General features: G+C 34.3%; 3 protein-coding genes across 4 annotated transcripts in view; 2 read left to right on the top strand and 1 right to left on the bottom strand.

Annotated features, from left to right (window-relative positions):
- The window catches only part of LOC136418195 (uncharacterized Golgi apparatus membrane protein-like protein CG5021), a 54463-nt gene extending 40185 nt beyond the window's left edge, over positions 1–14278 (bottom strand). Inside the window, exon 1 of the mRNA XM_066404184.1 lies at positions 14267–14278. The gene's annotated coding sequence lies outside the window, so the exon portion shown is untranslated. The remainder of the gene's footprint in view (positions 1–14266) is intronic.
- Positions 214–4733, top strand: LOC136418158 (putative leucine-rich repeat-containing protein DDB_G0290503). The gene is made up of 6 exons (XM_066404120.1): positions 214–1910; positions 2099–3072; positions 3158–3542; positions 3598–3867; positions 3923–4165; positions 4221–4733. The coding sequence occupies exons 1-6, from the start codon at positions 534–536 to the stop codon at positions 4464–4466; spliced, it is 3495 nt and encodes a 1164-aa protein (XP_066260217.1). The 5' UTR covers positions 214–533; the 3' UTR covers positions 4467–4733.
- An 877-nt stretch (positions 14279–15155) lies between the features above and the next one.
- Positions 15156–20759, top strand: LOC136418160 (eukaryotic translation initiation factor 3 subunit A-like). Of its 2 annotated transcripts, none has more exons than XM_066404124.1 (7): positions 15156–18251; positions 18312–18573; positions 18852–19011; positions 19067–19193; positions 19251–19419; positions 19538–19769; positions 19824–20759. In XM_066404124.1, the coding sequence occupies exons 2-5, from the start codon at positions 18410–18412 to the stop codon at positions 19304–19306; spliced, it is 507 nt and encodes a 168-aa protein (XP_066260221.1). In that variant the 5' UTR covers positions 15156–18251; positions 18312–18409; the 3' UTR covers positions 19307–19419; positions 19538–19769; positions 19824–20759. The 2 variants fall into 2 exon arrangements, with proteins under 2 accessions (XP_066260221.1, XP_066260219.1); XM_066404122.1 differs by having other exon boundaries at positions 19821–20759.
- The last annotated feature ends 80 nt before the right edge of the window (positions 20760–20839 follow it).

Genomic DNA, 20839 nt, shown 5'->3' with positions numbered 1-20839 from the left:
TGTATTTTTTTATTTTTAGTGTTGTTAATTAATATTTTGAATATTATTAATAAAACAATTTTCTTGGAATAAATGTCTTTAACGCGTAATAGAGTTTTAATCGCGTTGCAATATACTTTAATTTCTTCCATTTATTCACTTTGCCCCAACTAGCTCTGTCTCTCTTTATCGCGAATAATTCTCGTACTACGATCGATGAATTACTGATTCATCGCTGTTTGTTTTGACGTTTACATGACAGTCACACTACAATAACAAAAGTGAGAGGTTTATTAATTTATTTAGTAGAAAGAAAATTGCAATAAATTAATAAAATGGCAATGACACCACGTAGTGAAATTCGCACACCGTTAACCAGTAACTGCACTTTTTAATCGATAAGTTATGAACTTGAACTATCGGTGCGAAACTGCAATTTGCACCCAGAGAGTCAGGTGAACCTCCTGCAAAATTTAATTATCATATTATCATACTCATTGATGTAATATTTATTTTTATCCCAATTTGTTAGTATTGTCAAATCGTCATGGGCCATGGATAACACTGAAACTGAATCAAACCATTCATACAATTCAGACAGCCTCCTTTCTAATGCCTCCAGCATATCAGGACTCAGCTTATATGGAAATGAATTTGCTGAACTGAGACATTTAGTCAACCCAGCTAAGTATCCACAACCTTATTTAGAACGTAGCAGTACTCCTACACCTGATAATTGTGACCCTTCCTCCACAACACAGTTTAAAAATGAATTGCAAAGAAGCTTAGAACTAAATGAGCGCTATAAGCTTGATCTGAAGAATTTAGAAAGGGTGGTTGAGTTGAAGTATTGTGACAAGATTGACCAACTCCTACAGGCCAATGGCAGGTTAGAAGGAGAGTTACAGAGTGCCAAGAATCAGATAGATCGTTTGATAAAAAGCTGCAAGCAAAATAATGATGTTATTGCATATACTGAGAAATTGGACCTTGAAAATCAGATCTATCGAATCAGCAATGAGTTCAGTAAGCTACAAGCAAATAGTGCCAAACTACAAGAAGAAAAAGGGCAACTGGATTTGGAGACCAAAAGTCTTAGAATTAAATTATTGGAGCTTGAAACTGAGAGACAAATCAAAGATATCACCCTTGGAAATTTAAAGCAGAAAATTTCTGAACTGCATATAGAAATCCAGAACTTGCATAAACAGACAAGTTCATTTGATGGGCAATTGAATTTATTAAATACAAAATTAATTGAGTCAGAGAAAGCCAAATTATGGTATAAAGACCAGCTCTCTCAATGCCAATGTGATAAAGTCAAGCTTAATGAAGAATTAACAAAATGCAGAAGTCAACTAAACAAACTCAGTGACACAACATCTGATTTGAAAATAGCATTAAGTAGGCAAGTGCATGAGGTTGATGCTGTAAGATTGCAGGCACTGAAAGAAAAGGAAGAGCTCCTCCAAAAGCTAGAAACCTTAAATCTGGGCTGTAATATTTCAAAAATTCCATTAGACAAAATGGAAGTTCAGTTAAATGGGCATCATTCTGATGATGAGGTTGAGGATTTGAGGCAAGAAATTAATAAACTAAAAGATTTGATGAAAGATAAAAATAACAAAATTGTCAAATTAAATCAAGATAACTCGACAGCTATAGCTAAGTGTGTCATACTAGAAAATGCATTAAAACAAAGGGAAGATGATATGGAATGTCAGGAAGTAAGGTATAAAGAAGTGGTAAGCAAATTGGAGTATGTAGAGGAGAATGAGAAGGAAAAGTTAGCTGAGAATATGCAACTAAAAGGAAGGATTGGGGAGTTGGAAGTGGAATTAAGAACAAGAAACTTGGAAAAACATCATGTGGACCAATCCATACAGCTTATAAGAGAGCAGTTTGTAAAATTTAAAGAAAATTATGAAAGGGTAAGAATAATGGCTTTTAAATTTCCAAATTTAATAACCAAATTAAGTAATCTATGTCGAAATATATTTTTCTGTGCTTTGAGAGCTACATTTTAGTCAACTTTCTGAAACTTTTAATTTTTACCAACAATTAATAGTTATTCATTCATTCTTTAACACACAACATAAATAACTAAATCTTTTTTTAGATAAAATTAGAATTGATCTCCAAAAACAAAGACATCTTAAAACTTGAAAAAGATAAGCAAGACTTGTTCATAAATAACAATTGGACTATGTGTGAACTTGAAAAGGCCAAACACAACAATATTATTATAAATGGACTAAAAAGAGAAAATGAAAATTTAGTTGGTGAAGCAGAATTATTGACTCAAAAATTTGACAATTTAAATGTAGAACATTTAAAACTTCTGAAATCCTTAGAAGATAAAGAGAAGACTCTTGAGGACAACTTACTTAAAATATCCAGTTTCACTGCTGCTCTCACTGAGAGTGAATTATTAATTTCAAATAATGAAAAAGAATTGAAGTCCCTTGAATACCAATTAAAAGAATACAGAAACAAGACCAGCGAATTTGATGATACTTTTGAGAAAATAAACTCTGAGTTGGATAGTAAAGAACTAGCTTTAAAAGTAGCTGTAAAAACCATAGAGCAGCTGCAAGCGGAGCACCAACAGCACCTCAATTCTTTGTCATTGGAAAGAAATAATATTCAAAAGTCTTATGAGGATCTTCAAGCAAAATATAACACCGATATCAAGGATAAAGACCAATTTATATCAGAATTAAAAAGCAAACTTTTCGGATTGGAAAATGATTGGCAGAAATACCTAAAACGCGTTACCGACGATCAAAAAGTCGAATTTTTATCCTGTAGCCAAGTTAACGGACATGTGAAATCTCGGGAACCCATTAATGGACTAACATTTAAAAAAATGGAGCAGTATGTGGCGAACTTTTTTAATAATTTGAACATGGAAGACTTTGAGAGCTCTGTCAATATTCGACTTAAATATTTGGACGAAAGGATTCACTCTATTAAAAAGAAGTCAGAGACTATGGAGGAAACACTAAACAATGGAAATAAAAAAGAGAAAATTAAGGAGTTGGAGGTGATGTTGCATGTGAAAGACAGGGAAATGCAGGAGAGGCAGAAGAAGTAAGTTATTCTCATTATCAATAATAAATAGTGTTAAGATTTATTTTCATTCCAAATTTGAAAGGCTTTAATAATATTTTCGCAGAATGGATAGAAATAACCGTACCCTTCTCCGTAAAGTTAAAGAACACATGAGAGGGCGAAATGCAGCAGAAAAAGAACTGAAATTTCTTCAAGACTTGTACAACAGTCTAGCAGACTCACACAATACAGTTACGCTAAATCAGGCTTCCAAAGACCATGAAATACAAACCTTAGAGAATCTTTGCAAAAATTACAAAAGAGAAATTGAAAAGCTAAGAAGCGCTGTTACTTCTTTGGAACTAAAAGCAACTAGTCATGGTGATTGTGAATTATGTGCAGAATTTGGGCTTGTTCAGGGAAAATTATTGCACTTTGAGACATTGTTTGAAGAGCTTAGGAATAGGAACAAAATACTGGAAAAGGAAGTGATTGATTATATTGCGAAAGTAAGAAAAGAAATATTATTTTTAAACTTTATTTGTATTTTTTAATTTTTGGCAGATTGAAAATTTAGAACAAGATAATTTAGATCACGTCAATCGTCTATCTGAGCTAAGAACAGAGAACAGTAGCATTAAACTTACCTTAAACAGTTTTAATTCTACCCTACAAGAAAAGATGCGTTCCTTAGAAGAACTAGTGAAGAACCTTAAAAACCAGTTATTAGAAAAAGATCAGTTCTATAAGACCTCTCTGGCAGACATTGCTAAATTACAGGTGGACCTTAATGAAGCAAGAGTTAAAATCCGATTTCTATTTAGTGAAAATGAGGCAAGTCCGTTTTTTCCTGGATAAAACTTTTAAAACTTACAATTTTATTTTTCAGATAAATTCTTCAAATCTTCAACAAACTCTTGAATATTCGCAAGAGTTGGAAAGAAAGATTGCCAAATTGGAAAAACAGGCTGTTGATGTTGGTCATGAATATGAAAAAAATCTATCTGATCGAGAAAAAACTATCTTGTCCCTGCAAAGTAACGTCAGTGCTTTGCAAAACGACAAATACTTTTTTCAAAGATTATCGAACGACTTGAAAATAGCTTTGAACTCGTATTTAGATTACAATAAGGTGGGTTTTACTTAGGAACTTACAGTAAAACAATTAGATAACGGGATTTTTGTAGAAATTGCAGGAACAATTGGCCCAAGTTTCAACTCCTCCGAAATATTCAAATGAACCGATTTCAATCCTTGAAGATAATTCGTCATTGAGGAAATTCAATGATGAATACATACAAAAGCTTTTGGCCGAGAATCGGGCAACTGCGAATAGAAAACCTGTTGCCGAAGAAATTCGGGGGTGTTTAAACAAGTTAAGAGATGAAATTTATTGTTTGCAGCGCCAAATATCTCAGAAAACCGTGAAATAGTATTATTTATCGTGCTATATTGTGTTCAAAAGGTATTTTAAGTTTAATGATTGGTAGCTAAAATGTATATGTTTTTTAAGTACTTAATTTATTTATTGATGGTTTTGCTTGAAATTGCGACGATTTTATGAGCTAAAACGTTCCGTGCCTGTGATATGATATACCTTATTTTTAATGCCGTTGTAAACTTCTGTTATTGTATTGAAATAATTATGTTAAACATTTCCATATTTACGGATAATAAATATAATAAACATACAACATTAATTTCAATGCCTTCAATTGTTGTAAGTGAGGTACATCGTGAATAGGACAACCATTTGTTCTTAACAAAGAAACGCCTGAGTTGTATAAAAGAACACCTGAAACAATCCTACATTATATGTATATTTTCGTCAAATGAAATTTACTGTTAAACAATGAAATGTAATCTTTTACTTCATATCTCTAAATTAGTAAGAAATGAAAACAATAACACAACAAACAAATATTAAAAAAATTACAGGTTTGATTAGCCAAAAATTATTCGTACACACATGATACGCACTATGGAATAAGTCTAATTTATGTTAAATTAGCGATAATTATAACAATTAATGTTTAGTGTGCATATCCTTGGCATTAATGATTGCTTAAAGCCTTATGGACATTGACTCAAAAAGTTTTTTGGTTATTTCTAAGCTAATTTCTGACCAACATTTTTGTAGTTGAGCAATTAACTCCTGGCGGGATCGAATTTCACTCCTTTTTAATTTAGACTCCAAATACGCCCACAAATTTTCGATGGGATTTACGTCTGGTGACCGTGGAGGAGTAGGAAGCAACCCACGTGCTTTATAGAGCAACCATTCTTTAGCTGTTCTAACCGTATGCTTGGGATCGTTGTTCTGTTGGTACAAATACGATTCTCTTATGCCTAGTTTGATAGTGCTTTCATTCAGATTGCCTCGAAGTATGTCAACATATTTAGCAGCATTTACAATCCCGTCAATTATGACTAGATTACCAACCCCTGCGACACTCATGCGACCCCAAACTAAGACGCTGCCCTTTCCGTACTTAACAGTTGGCATTAAATTTGCCGGATCTACTTCTCTATTGGGTTTTCTCCAGACAAAACCTTTTTCATCTGAACAGAAAACGTTATATTTACTCTCATTTGAAAACAGAACTTTTTCCCAAAAAGATAGTGGCTTATTGGTATGTCTTAGCAAAATTCAAACGTTTTCTTCTATTTGTTTCGCTTATAAAAGGCTTTTTTCGAATAGTTATTCGTTTATAACCAAATTCGTGGAGACGATTTCTTTCACTTACAGTGTATTTACAGTCTTACCAAATTGTGTTTGAATCGGTTTGGCAATTTCTGGAGCACTAGTTTTAACATTTTTTTTACCTCTTTCAGAATGCTTCGAGCATCACACACGCTGAGCTTCTTCGGTCGTCCACTACGCTTTAAATTATCAACTGAATGATTTCTAAATTTGGACACAATCTATTGAACAGTAGTATAATGAACTTTAAGTATCTGCCCTATGCGTCGAAGACTTAGATTTTGCTGAAATAATGTCACTATTCGATTTTTCTGAACGTTATCTAGTTTTTTCGATTTTCGACTCATTTTCTACAATTATTATAGTCTTACTGATAATTACATAAATATAATTGTTGTTGTTCAAAAAAACTCAAGAATAAAAAAAAACGTGTATAAATTCTAAATAGGCTGCATTTTATAGGAATGCGCTGCATGCACGAATCCTTTTTTGAGTTCTCAGAATTTTAATTATTTGCAAATTTTCTTAGTATGTAATAGTTTTCCTATTTTACCCATAAAAAAAATTGTTTCTACAAAGGTAACAAACTATTGCAGGACAGCAAACTAATTTGACGGAAAAATAAATTCATTGTTTAGGAAAATTATGCTGTACGAATACTTCTTTTACCCACTGTAGGATCCTATACTTTTTTGCCCAATTCTATTCAGCATAAAAAAATCTAAAAATCAAATAAACGCGCTGCGTTGTATCTTTAAGAGCCGTTTTTTCAAATTATTAGGTCGTGTAGTATGAAATGAGTACATTTTCGAAATGCTACATTCAACTGCGAATAACTTCACTCTAAATCTATATTTAGACTTGACTTTTTTATGTGGAAAAGGCACATTCTTCCTCTTTCGATCAGAGTTTAAAGTGTTAAAAATTATTGAAAACTTTTATTTTTATAAAAATTTTTGTGCAGCCATGCAAAATAGTGAAATTCGTGTGTTAATGAAATATGAGTTCCACCGTGTAACCACAACAGCTCAGACGGCTCGCAATATTAATGATGTGTTTGGTACTGAAGTCACTTCACAGCAAACAGTATCTCGTTGGTTCATGAAATTTCGTTCTGGCAATTTTGACCTAACAAATGAACCACGTGGACGACCTGAAACTCAAGTGGATAACGATTATCTGAAAGCCGTGGTGGAAGCGAATCCACGTCAATGTGCAAGCGAATTATCGTTAATATTCAGTGTAACCAAAAAAACAATATTGACTCATTTGGCTGAAATTGGTAAGGTGAAAAAGCTGGACAAGTGGGTACCGCATGAGTTGAGCGACATACAGAAAGAACGACGTCTCGAAGCTTGTTCTTTGTTGTGCCGGTATAATAACGATCCATTTTTGAATCGGATTGTTACTTGTGATGAGAAATGGATCCTATATGACAATACCAGACGTTCATCGCAGTGGTTGGATCAAGATGAACCACCAAAACATTGTGCGAAAAAAAATCTTCATCAAAAGAAGCTTATGGTGTCCGTTTGGTGGTCCAACGCAGGTGTCATCCATCACAGCTTCATGAAACCTGGTGAATCGATTACGGCTGATGTCTACTGCCGACAACTGACCGAAACGATGAGGCAACTGACGCCAGCCAAGCAGCCAAGATTAGTCAATCGAAGCGCACCGCTATTGTTGCACGACAACGCTCGGCCACACACCACACAAGTCACCTTGGCCAAGCTACAGGAGTTGGAATTGGAAACTCTTCGTCATCCACCGTATTCACCCGACTTAGCACCCACTGATTACCACTTCTTTCAAAATTTGGATAACTTCTTGGTAGGGAAAACATTCAACTCCGACGAGGCTGTCAAAGCTGCCTTCCAAGAGTTTATCGACTCCCGGCCTGCAGGCTTTTACAGCAGGGGAATCAATGAACTTCCCGTTAAATGGCAGAAGTGTATTGATAATGGTGGTGCATACTTCGATTGACAATAAAAACATTTCATATGAAAAAAAAATGGCTAAAGTTTCAATTCAATTCTACTCATTTCATACTTGTATTCCATCTTTTTACTCAGGTAACATATTAATAGGGTACTCTATATCCCCAAACTCGTGTCCTCCCCTTGAAAGTATTAATTTGAGAAAACGGCTCTCAAAGAAGCAACGCAGAGCGTTTATTTGATTCTTACATTTTTTATGCTGAATGGAATTGGGCAAAAAAGTTCAGGGTCCTATATAAAAATAGGAATACGGCGAATATTTCATTTCATTTCTACGTTTGCTGCCTTCAAGTTTCAAACATTCAACGTGCAACACAATTTTTTTCGGTAAGTCGATTTAACTGTTTAAAAAATAAAATACGACACTCCTCAACCTTCTCATGTTTCTATATAGTCAGCTGCAACAGTCGCGAGATTAATTATTTGTCCACTAGCAGAATATTTAAAAAACTGGAATAAAATCCAAATTACTTAAATTTATTTCAGAACCTTATTTCATAAACGAAAACGTATCATTTTTATCTCAAATATGCAAATAAAATATAAACAATATCTTTCAAAAATAAATAACAAATTCTTAAAAACCAAAAACCAGAAGAGAAGAATTATTCGTCTATTGTCATATTTATGCGAAATATCTCAATTCAGTATCGTGTAGGATATCCTTTTGATTTTATAACTTCTCCCAACCTGTTAAGCATTGGCTCAACTAATTTTCTGACAACTTCCACTGGGATTCTTGCCCATTCTTCCAGACGTCTGGCTTTTAGCTCCTCCTTATTAAATATTTGATGTTTCTTTGCTCTTTCTTTCGGTTCTGATCACAAATGCTCTATGGGATTTATATCCGGTGACTGAGGTGGCGTTTCCAACACTTTTGGTGTATTACACAATAACCATTCCGTAACTATCCGAGCTTTGTGTTTATGGTCATTGTCTTGTTGAAAAACATATTTATCTAAAATTCCCACGTCATTTGCGCTTTCGTGTAAATTATTCTTAAGGATGTCTAAATAGACAAAGCGATTCATATAATCCCGTCGATAAAATGAAGTCGACCCTTCCCGTATCAAGACATGCACCCCCGGATAATAACAGAACCACCTCCGTGTTTCACTGTTGGAATTATATTTTTAGGTTTGTAAGATTTTCTGCGTTTTCTGTACACCAAAACTTTTTTTGCTTTCCGAATAGCTCAATTTCAGTCTCATCCGTAAGTATAACGTTTTTCCAAAAATTCTTTGGACCAGATACATTTGGGCAAATTCCCGACGCTTCTTTCTCTTCACTTCATTAACGAATGGTTTTTTCGTATCTACTCGTGCTCTCAAACCATTGTTTCTTAATAATTTTCTTATTGTTGCAACATGTACAACTAGTCCGTAATGATGTCAAATCTGTGGCCGTAACTCTTGGATTTATTATCACTGTTCTAATAATTTCTCGTTTCATGCCTTCGGTCAAGGCACATTTTCTTCCTCTTCCTGACAATGTTGCAGTCATTTTCGATGTTTTAAATTTTTTTATAATAGATTGGACCGTTCATCTGCTTCTACCAACAATTTTGGCTATTTTACATTGCGATCTTCCTTCGTTATTTCATTTTATAATTAACGCTCTTAAATGAGCAGGGACTTCAGAATGTTTACGATCCATTTTTAAAATTAACTCGCCTTCCGTGAATATCAATACTACTCAGATATCACGAATACTTTGTTCAATTTATCTGGAGGGATTTTACAAAAAAGAAATAAATAGCAAATATTTTGTTGGGCGAGCCGAGTGGACGAATAATTTCGCTTCGCATTATAAATTTAAAAGTATTATCATACCTCAAGAAATGTTGATAAATATTTTGATTTTCTCCTAATTTGACGAAAACTTAATAATTTAATTGCGAACAGATTTATTTTACGTTAGAAGCGGCTTCTGCCTTTATTATGATCGATTTTTTGAAAATAGCTTAAATGGACGAATAATTCATCTCACGACTGTATTAAGATAGTGGTTTGAATTAATTGAAAAATGACTTGAAAATAGTTGAATGAGGCCATACAGTTAACGTAAAACTTTAACAGTTAACGTGTAGCTGCCAAGAGGAGTATAATATTACTCCCAGAAAACATGTACTGTAAACTCACTCAATGCCAATTTTATACACTGGACAGTGTGGTCCGAATTGGTCTGTTTTAACAGAGAAAACCTATTTCCTGATTAGATGGAGTAAAATCGACTTAGATGTCATGGGTTCGATTTCTGAGAAATATTTAGTGGCAAAAACCACCAGACGATATTGTCACTGCCAACCGGGATGTAGGACGTTTTTCAATTTTCGCCCATTTTGAAAACTGCCGATAACTTTTTTAATTCAATGAATATTTCAGTTCTGTAAACACATTTTTAAGGCATTTTTTCGAGTGCAATCCAATGGCGTACTTAGATTTTTTCTATAGTTGTCGATTTTATCAGAAATACATAATTTTCTTTTTTTTTTTATAAAAATCATAGTTGGCTCTGTACTTAAAGAAATGGCCGTGTTGAGATTAAATTATAGATTAATAATTTTACATTAAAAAATGTTTTTTCAATAATTTAAAAATAATTGGCGAAGATGTTCAAATTGAACATCTCCCAGGTGAATACATAGTAAACATCTTTTACGCACAGAGTTACAGCTATTTAAAGTATTTATTCGACTGGTTTAATAACTGCAGGCAAAAGCTTGCCTAGTAGCCTCCTGCAATTTCTCTTTTATCACAATGGTTCTTCCCTTGAATATTATTTCTATTTAAAAAAATTGTATTTCTGATAAAATGGAAAACTATACAGAAATCTAAGTAAGCCACTGTGTTGCACTTAAAAAAGTGCTTTAAGAATGTATTTACAGAATTGAGATATTCTTTGAAATAAAAATATTATGGGCAATTTCCAAAATAATCGAAAATTGAAAAATTCCCTATGTCTCTGTTAGCAATAACGTAGAAAATATCGTCAGCCGGTTTTTACCATTAAACATTTCTCAGAAATCGAGTCCATGACGTCTAAGTCGATTTTCTTCGATTCGTTAAGAGGCAATGGGGAGGCGAAGGGATGATACCCCCAAATACCATTGAGGAAAGGGTAAGTGTGACCGGTAAGATAGAGACAGGAATGACCCGGATGACCCGGTGTCCCGTCCGCGACGGTAACCTGAACCCAGGTTCCACAATATTATGTTCCTAGGAACTTTTTTGCTTAGAATTAAAAGTAAAATAACATGTCGAAGTTTATACATCTTCTCCTGAAACGCCCTTTATAAAATATTCTAGACTGAAATACTTACAATTAGTAGTTGTTTGCTTCTTTGGTTAAAATTAAGGGGGAAATTCAATGTCTGTAGATAAGCGACATATAGCATATAGTATATCCAGCTTAAGAATGGTTGCACGTCACAGATGACGTAATTTCATTGCCAACGGACCATATGGAACAACAACATGCGTCGTTATGCGAATTTAAATTTCGCGCCATAAATTATGTTGGTAAAATATTGCGACGTTGCCATTACTCAGACATCATTATGCGATTTGTTTGTTTGACGTTTTATCGCACTGTTCACATTTCAAATTTTTTTTATTTTTAAAAAGTTTTTAGGTTTTTACTAGTTTTCAAAACTGTTTTAAGAGTAAAAACGTTGTGCAACCTACAGGTGTGGAAGGAAGCTTTAAATACAATTACTCCTGAAATATGGCAAAACACTACCATCAAACACACGGAACATGTAATTCAAGAATGGTACGAAAGGGAACATGAATTAAGTTACTTTTCTTAAAAACCGCGCTTTTTAAAAACAACCACTTTATTTATTCTTAAGAAATAAAAGATCAAACTTTCAGCATAACTGCTTGACCGAAAATTATGTAGAAGAATGATGATCTTAATTAGTCTGAAGAATATTTTTATTCCTTTGGTTATCTCAGGTCCTTAATGACGTCCAGCAGAGAATCCAATTGTTTAATGAGATCTTAATAGAGAGTCCAATGGTCTCTATGTTTACATAGGCTGAGATAGAACGATCTGGACTACATGGCTCATGTCTTGAATGAGGTTAGTTCAGGTTAGTTAATAATCAACGTTGAAGAGGATAGTGAAGAAAAAAGTGACCTTTTAGATGCAGAATGAATTATTATTTTTTACACTTTATTTTTTTTACTCTTAGCAAGATTTTCCTGTAATGCTAAGTATGATTATATTGTAAAAGTAATTAATTTACATTTTTATCTAATAAGCTGCTAGTACTACATTAAATAGTAAAGCGAAAACACTTTTAAGCAAACGTTTTCGACTAGTTAGAAGTTTAAAGTTGATAATGCCGTAAGATATATGTTCAGGTATAATATTTACAAGTTGGCAACGCAGCGGATCTTCACCGCGATGACGTGTACCATTTTTACTCTGAATGCACTATACATAATTCGTCGGAATGAGCTATACAAGTTATATTTTACTATAACGAATGTTGTGGGTTTTGGTTGGTGGGAGTTAGTGATTCAAAATTCTTGGATTTTTGAACTTTATTACTGTGATCTTAACAGGTCGAAAGTTTGAGCGAATCTCACGAATCTCACACGGAAAAAGCCCCTAAATAATTAATTGTCTTTGGTATTTCTATCGCACCGCTATCATTTTATGGCCGAAGCGGCACCCTTTGATCCAGGCTGCTGAATTTTAATTACGAAGATACATTTCGATTTGTTGAAATCGAATTACTCTTATAGGTAGATCCTCATCATAATACAAAATAATTATGCGTCTGTTGTTTTTGTTTGCAAAAAGCTTTGCCTCTTGCTCACCCAAATTTTTGTGATTTACATATATGTAAGATTTCGGTATCGTTATGAAAAAAATAAAACAAAGCAAGTTTTGAGGTACTCCTTTACTTGTCAAGAACCAAGGCCGGAATGCCCCCCGATACACATGTCTTATCCACCCCCGAGCGCATCCCTCTCTTTTTAAGAGCATTGATAAGCCACATTCCAGACTTTTTCCCACGATTCCCTGACCCATCATCAATTTTTCTCTCGCCTATGTTAAAGAATTCACAAACAACCCTGTATTGTTTTCTTACGCTTATCTTAGAAGTAATTTACGGCTAACCCCCATGTCATTCTCACATAGTATTACTTGATAGTCTTAACATAAGTAAGGAATGCTCACATACACATGTTCATAGACTCCTTCCATTTTTGTTTTCCTATATATTACAGGTGTCCTAAAAAAAACAACGTTGTAGGATAAAATGAACCTGGCTATTGCGTCAGACGAATGCATAAATTAACAAACAAATAAATGTGATTAAGATCTGTTTTGTACGTTGGATTTAGGTGAAACTACTTTCATCTATCCTATTTAATTCAGACTCTATTAATTAAGTGAACTGTGAAGAACTTTCTACTTTTGCCTTGCATTGTCTAAATACGAAATAAACGGGAAATTTGTACGAACGGGCGGGTAAAGGAAATGCAAATATTCGCGTAAAAACCGACGTTTATAATTGATAGAACATCACCATAGAATCTCCCTAATGCAACACGAGCTCGGTTTAACTAAATTTTCTCCCATTATAAATTTATATCGTATAAAACATCACTTTAAATACACATAAATAGTTATACAAAATTTTAATATGAACACGTGCATACACGCATACACGCCAAAAGGTCAACACCGGAACTTCTCGAGAGCAGGTAATACATAAATAAGAGTGTCATCTTCCTCCACGCTTTAAATAAAATAAATTAATATTCTTACCCTAGATTAATCAAGTTCAATATAGTACCCATGGAATTATAAGAATAGCAAACCTACGTCTATTTGGTGAGAGCAGAAGCAGATTAACCCTAGACCCCACAACGTGGGGTCGCCCTGGATCCAGTCGATTACAGGCAGACGCTGCATCAGCAGCCTGGATCAAAGGGTGCCGCTCCGGCCATAAAACTGACAGCGGCGCGATAGAAGTACCAAAGACAATTAATCAGTTAGGGGCTTTTTCCGTGTGAGATTCGTTAGATTCGCTCAAACTTTCGATCTGTTAAGATCACAGTGATTAAGTCCAAACATGCAAGAATTTTGAGTCACTAACTCCCACCATTCAAAACCCACAACATTCGTTATAATAAAATATAACTTAGGTGCATCTTTTGTTAAGAAATTATTACTTAAATAAATAAATAAAATAACGGAAACTTAAAGACAGTTTTTTTATATTTTTCATTTATTTTAATTACACTAATCTTCGGTTTCGCTTCCACTGCTGCAAAAAAAAATGTATAATTAGTACATGTCAGAAATTCCCTAACTCGTAGAGAAACAAAAACACAAGTTTAGGCGGTACTTCTTTATTTCTCTAGAATCGGGAATCGAATGAATCCCTTTTTGATGCGTGAGAGTCACCCCGGGTGCATCTGCTTTTCTTCCAAAAGCCTGTCACCACACTTTCCACATTCTTCCCACGCTTACATCCCTTAATCATCTTATTCACACCTCCATATGTTTTTAGGCGAGATGATAAACAGACCTTTATCTTTACCACGAATGATCTATTTTGACTAGTACAAGTTTAGTCCATTTCTAATTTACAATGGGGCACCAGTAGGTGCCTGTGACATTCCGCACATGTCCAACGATAAGTTACAATATTATGGGACATGTTTTTTGCATTTACATTATTTAAGTTGATAAGTAACCCCATATGGCTTTCTTTATGAAAGCTCACATACAAATTAATTTAAAATAACTGTTTTTTTACCTCCATATGTTAATTTCTATACGAAATTCTTCTAATGAAGCTTCAGACGGAAATCTGAAATCGATTGAGCCTTTATTTGATTTTAAATTTAGTCTTATTTGATCGTTGGTTCGATAATATGTATCAATTTGTTGAAAGCGAACTCCTCTCACGGGTAAATCCTCATTATATGGGAATTAGTGACTCAAAATTCTTGGATTTTTGGGCTTTATTACTGTGATGTTAACAGGTTGAAAGTTTGAGCGAATCTAACGAATCTCACACGAAAAGTCTCTAACTGATTAATTATCTTTGGTACTTCCATCGCGCCGCTATCAGTTTTATGGCCGAAGCGGCACCCTTTGATCCAGGCTGCTGACGCAGCGTCTGCCTGTAAGTCTCTGGGATAATATGACATATATACCATTGGAGAATAACGCTTAAAGGGCGGGGGGAATGATTGTCATGGCTAACCATTGGATTTGAGAATTATAATGTGCTTGTATTGTTCAAATCAAGCACTTTATCAAAGTCCGTTTCAGTATTAGGTTCGTCATTTTAACTCCCATTTAGCCTACCATATAGCTCACTTTTTGACGCCATTTTGAAGCCGTAACACTGCTATTTATACATACAGGGTAATTCAAATTCGCTGCTTACCATAGCTTAAATTGGAATAAAGTTTTTTCAAGCTTGGAAAATTCCAATTACTTCCGAAGACAAATAATTTCTTAGTCATGTGACTTGTTCAACTGTGATAGAACTGGATCATCCATTTAATACAACTATTTTTCAATAGAATCATATTATTACTAGTAACACCATTTCAGCACACAACACTTTTTTAAGGATTACACCTTATTTTTGAGGGTACCTACATACATATGTTTGAACTACTGCTTTCACTTCTTGCTTGGTTAGTGCAAATCCCCACTGAGCCATGGTTGTTAACTTTGAAGTTAAATCTTGTTCTGCCTCTAACGATAAGGATGTTTTCCTCCCTTGTTTGCTTGAATTCTTCTTATGAATGTAGCGACTAAGTTTCGATTTACCGATGTGGAAGGTTTTAGCTGCATTTCTTAAGGTTACGTCTCCTCCTTTGACTAACTTCGCCGCTTTTTTAAGATCTTCCTCAGCATACTTCTTTGGCATCTTCGATTCGTAGCGAATAGAAATAAAAAAATAACTTAATATTATTTCTCATATTGACCCCTGGGTTGTCTCATTATTACCTCTGTGTGTGTCTCAAATTTATCTTCGCAAAAAACGACACTTTTACTCTACAATGAATTTTGAATCGAAACTGAATTGCCTACATCCACCTGTGGCTTATGTGCGGGCGCAACAATATTCTCGAACTTCCTATCGGTTTGCACCGAGGCCACACGGCAAAAGTCCTTTAGCGCACATAAAAAGTTTTAAACCGCGAAATTGAGCAATAAATTTTTAATTTCAGTATCTCTACATTTACTCTACATTTATCAAATAAAAATGAAATAAATTGTGGGGAAGACTTCTTTACAAATATTACTATCTATTTATAATAAGAAAACGGCCAGAATGTACATTTTTTTCTAGCATTAATCAAATGTCTCATTTTTTACCCATATTTTACGTGTCTCGTTTTTACACCACCTGACCCTAATAATTAAATTCAAGAAAAGTTAACCTGAACTAATCTGAACAATATGGCGAGCTTCCAAGTTATTAGCAGTGTCAATAAGCTCGATGTAAAGGAGTAATTTTTTTCCTTTTTAACTTTGTTCTACGGAAAAACATGTGGGTTAGGCCACTCGTGCTTTCAACATAGTTTTATCCAACTATTGGATAGTCCCTTTGCTTGGTGCTATATACCTACTGAAAAAGTGCACAATTCAAGTTCTAAGGTATTTTATTAGAAAACTTTCAAAACAGTCTAATCTTTCAATTCTTCTGACCGATTTTCTGAGGTCTTCAAATCTTTGTAGAACTGGTGATATATTGGTGGAATAAATGGAGCAAATTCTAAAAGGTTTCTTTTTCTTTGTGTCAATTTTGTGCCCTTTTGGGTAGAGGACATTTAGTTGAATTTTTTAAAAGTCGTGTGTTGAGTTCACCACTCCAAATCCATTCCAAATTGTTTGTAGAATAAAAGTCAGTAGTGGACATTTGGATTACTTTAAAAGGTGGTCGTTTTCTTGCCGATTCTATAACGTTTTTCCATTCATTTGGAACGAAAATATCTTTAAAGAACTTCTTGTTCTTCTCGACCAAACCGAAATCTTAATCTCAAGGCAGGTAGAAGTACCCACTGACCAAGAATTGACTATGAATTTTTCGCAGGTTGGTTAAGTGAGACGACACAATATACTTGCATAAAGCAGCCATCTTTATATTTCGGTTTTGGTCTCCGCATTGGTCCAAGTGCATTATTAATTTCTCAATTTTTACAAAATTTTTGACGAAATGCAAAATGCATGATTCTATTTCTTGGGGACCTCTTGAGGCAATAGATTCGCTCCGTTTATTCATAAAGACTTCATTTGTATCTAAATGATGAATCCGTAAGCAATAGGTCCAAAGCTGCCGCTTGTAATAACAAATTCTCGTGGATAAGATAAGTGTGGGTAGAGTCTTACGTATAGTCTTAAATAACAGACCTACCTTTAAAAAATATAACACTTTCAAATACAAATTTTCTAACAAAATAATGTATTCCTTAATAATACATACCTTTAGCGGTAGTACTAGCCATCTCATAGCACCAATGTAGCAGCTTTTAAAAGTAATTAAATATAAATAAACCATAATATTTTGTTGTATTTACTAAATACACGTTTATTGCTTACACAGCAACCCTCAAAGTAATAGTGGCTTAACCCACAGATATTTGGATTAGAGGTCACTGTTGAACCAACTATGAATGATGAATCTTAAACGCAATGAGTAAGTACACTGCTGCCATTTAGTAGTTAACACGAAAATGTGGCTTAGGCTACTGTTGCTTTAAAATATACATTTTCGGGATTAGTAATGGGCCGAAATCACAAAATCGCAGTTTTGTAACTTAGGCCACTGTTGCGCTCATAGACTCATATAGTGTGTACGTTTCCCTACAAGTAAATGGAAACTGCTAGTTCTAGCCATATTGCCGTTCGTTTCTTGTGGGAAGGTTGGAAACATGCTTTGACAACAGTTTTTATTGACCTTAAACATAACCTCACTATTTAATTGAAAACAAAACCATCACGTATCTGTTTACCTCGAAAATCAGTTAATTTCACCTCAAATTTAGCAATTTGTCCTTAAAAATGAACCCAGCAATCAACCATCAATTCGAAGAAGATCTGTTTGGCAATGCAGTGAAGGATAACTTTATCAATGAGGCTCTCAAATCTATGAAAATCCTACAAGAAGAAAACTATAGCTCATGTTCAGAAGACGATGATTTTTACGATTACGATAAACAGGAAGGTTTCTGCGCCAAAGGGTCCCATTCAAATCAGCAACAATACTCCAATAAACCAAGCACTTTTCCTGTGTGTGGTGTGTGAAAAACTTTTTAGAAAGTATGTCAATAAGGTAAATGTGGATAAGTATGAAGTACAGTCCTTGTTGGACCATGCGGACCATAATTATTAATACTGGGTCCAGAAAGCTGTGTGATAAGCGACAAAAAACATTTAGAAAACATATGCAAGTTGCCTGCCCAAGTTACTAATGTCTCCATGTCCAAACCTGAGATGCACCAGTTAAATCTTGAGATTAGGTAAGGCATATTTTTTTCTCTATACAATGATTTGTTTTGATTGAGGGTTGATCATTTCAGACTTCATTAACTGGCTTTTCCTATTCAAATGGAGTTGTGACAGGAAGCCTACAAGGCTGTTGAGGACATCAACAATTTAATGAATCTGTCCAAAAAAAATGCCTGTTCTCAAAACTATGGCTAATTATTATCAAAAGTTAGCCATAGTATTTTCGAAGGTGGGAAATTACTTATTCCATGCTACTGCCCTTTTCAAACTGCTGCAACTGAGTAAGGAAATGAAGAATATCACTCAGGAGCAATTGCAAAAAATGGCTTGCAGGTGAGAAAAACCTATGGGGGAAAACTATATCATCAAGAATGACTTTCAATTAGATATACAGTTTTTGTTAAAAAAAGGGAATAATATTTTAAGTGGTATTGAATCATGTAAAAATAATTATATAGGATGGCTCATAAAAAAAGTTACTTTGTTAAATAACTGGAAAACTAACAGCTTTACAAACAATATGAGTATGTCTCTGAATTCTACAGGAAAAACTCTATAAGGATGTGTTTTTGTTGGTTCATTAATCTAAGCAATAATCAAAATATTTTCAGAGTTCTGGTGGCCACCTTGGCAATTTTACTGCCCTCTGCTCACCCAGAGTTTGATAGATTCATTGAAACAGACGAGTCACCACTGGAAAAAGCACAAAGGTTGGCCATTCTTTTGGGCCTAACTCAGCCTCCCACAAGGGCCAGTCTCTTAACAGATTTGGTAATAACTAAAAATTCCCGTGACTTTTTTATATCTTCAAGATTCAATTTTTTAGGTTCTCGTTAATATAGTTAACATGGCAACCCTTCAACTTCACGATTTGGGTAATTGGCTGGAGGTCAACTTTAACCCCTTGAATTTGTGTTCAAGAGTCTATAATGTGATCCAACAAATACAGATAGGTATTTATTGCATGCATTGCAATAACGTGCAATTCTGTGATTCATAAATTTCTTTAGACAAAAGTGAAATTATTCTTCGGCAGAATATTCCTGCTCTGCAAGATGTGACTTAAGATGGACAAAAGGGGGATTATCGTGATGGTGGCAGGCTATACGACCGCGATCGTGATAGCGACAAACCTCGTGGCTACGATTCTGAACGTTGTCTTGAACGTCGAGATGGGAGGTACATTCGTATTATACAGTGTTATTCGCGTAGCCTGTTCTCTGGATTTTCCGAAATTGTATTTTGACGGTGGTTGGCGACTACACATTTTATGTGCTTCAAAAACTGAACGTTATAGGGATGATCGTAGAGGCGATGACCGCGATCGTAAACTCCCTGCTGGTGGAAGTTCCTGGCGTGCAGGTCGTGCAAACGATGATACATATCGTAGAGGTCCTCCGTCTTCCAGAAGCGGAACTCCATGTGAGGATGGATCAGAGTGGCGTAAAGACAGCACAGTTCCATGGCGTGACGAGGAGATGACAAGAGAGGCCCTGCTAAGGAAAAACGTCCTGCTTCTAAGGAGAAACGTAAGCTTTTGAATGAATCATATTTTCTCATATTAAGACTTTAGTTTCCAGCAGTCCAAAAGTCTCAACCTACGGCCGAGAGCGAAGATGGATGGACCACGAAAGTCCGACGTCGTTAAAATACGAGTTAGAACTTTAATTTTTAAGTTAATTGAAATTAAAGACAAATTACCAAAGTACTGTTGTTATGCAGTTGTAGTCTTTGATCAGATTGGCTATTAAAACGCATAGTTAGCGAAATGAATATTGAAAAAAAGTTTAGTAGTAGTAGTAGTTAGTTAGTTATAAATAAAACATATTTTTGAGTCGGATAAAAGTTTAGAAACTTTTATTTATAAAGAGTTAATATTACAATAAAAAGAAACTTAATATTTGGTACCATATCCTTTCGAGTTAAACACTGCCTGACATTTTCTAGGCATTGAAATCAACGAGGTTCACACACATTTCTTTAGGAATATTTTTCCACTCGTCAAATATCATTTATAAAAGTTCAGCCTTGTTACGAATGTTTCTCAAACAGGTGCGCCCATCTAGGATTTCCCATAAATGTTCATCCAATTTAAATCGGGGAATTGTGACGGCCATTCAATTATATCCATCCTTTTAGAATAAAACCAAGATTTTATTAATTTGGAAGTACGTTTTATTATGAATGAAGTACTAATATTGGTAATTCACCTAAAATATTTTGATACGTTGAGAGGAGTAATATGAATGAAAAGTTTCTAAACTTTTGTCAGCTAAAAAACTTAACTTACTTCGGTAATAAACATATACAAGTCCAATATAAGAAACAAGCTTATACAAAAATGATACGATTAGTGAATAAGAATTTTATGCATATAAAAATTCTAAACTTTTGCCCGCCACTGTATATGTTTATTACCAATATTGTTCTTTTTTAGTTCAAACCAAGGTGTCTATCAAATGGTTCATTACAAAATAGAATATCCGTTTAGTTTATTAATGTACGAATTATGAATATTAATCTTACTTATATAGAATTAAAGTTATTTTTAATTTAAAAAATTGTACGACTTCTATTTGCTGTTGATTTGCTGATTGAC

The sequence above is a fragment of the Euwallacea similis genome, chromosome 33, assembly GCF_039881205.1.
Source record: "Euwallacea similis isolate ESF13 chromosome 33, ESF131.1, whole genome shotgun sequence".
In the NCBI taxonomy this organism is placed as follows: Eukaryota; Metazoa; Arthropoda; class Insecta; order Coleoptera; family Curculionidae; genus Euwallacea; species Euwallacea similis.
This window is presented reverse-complemented; position numbering and strand designations above follow the sequence as displayed.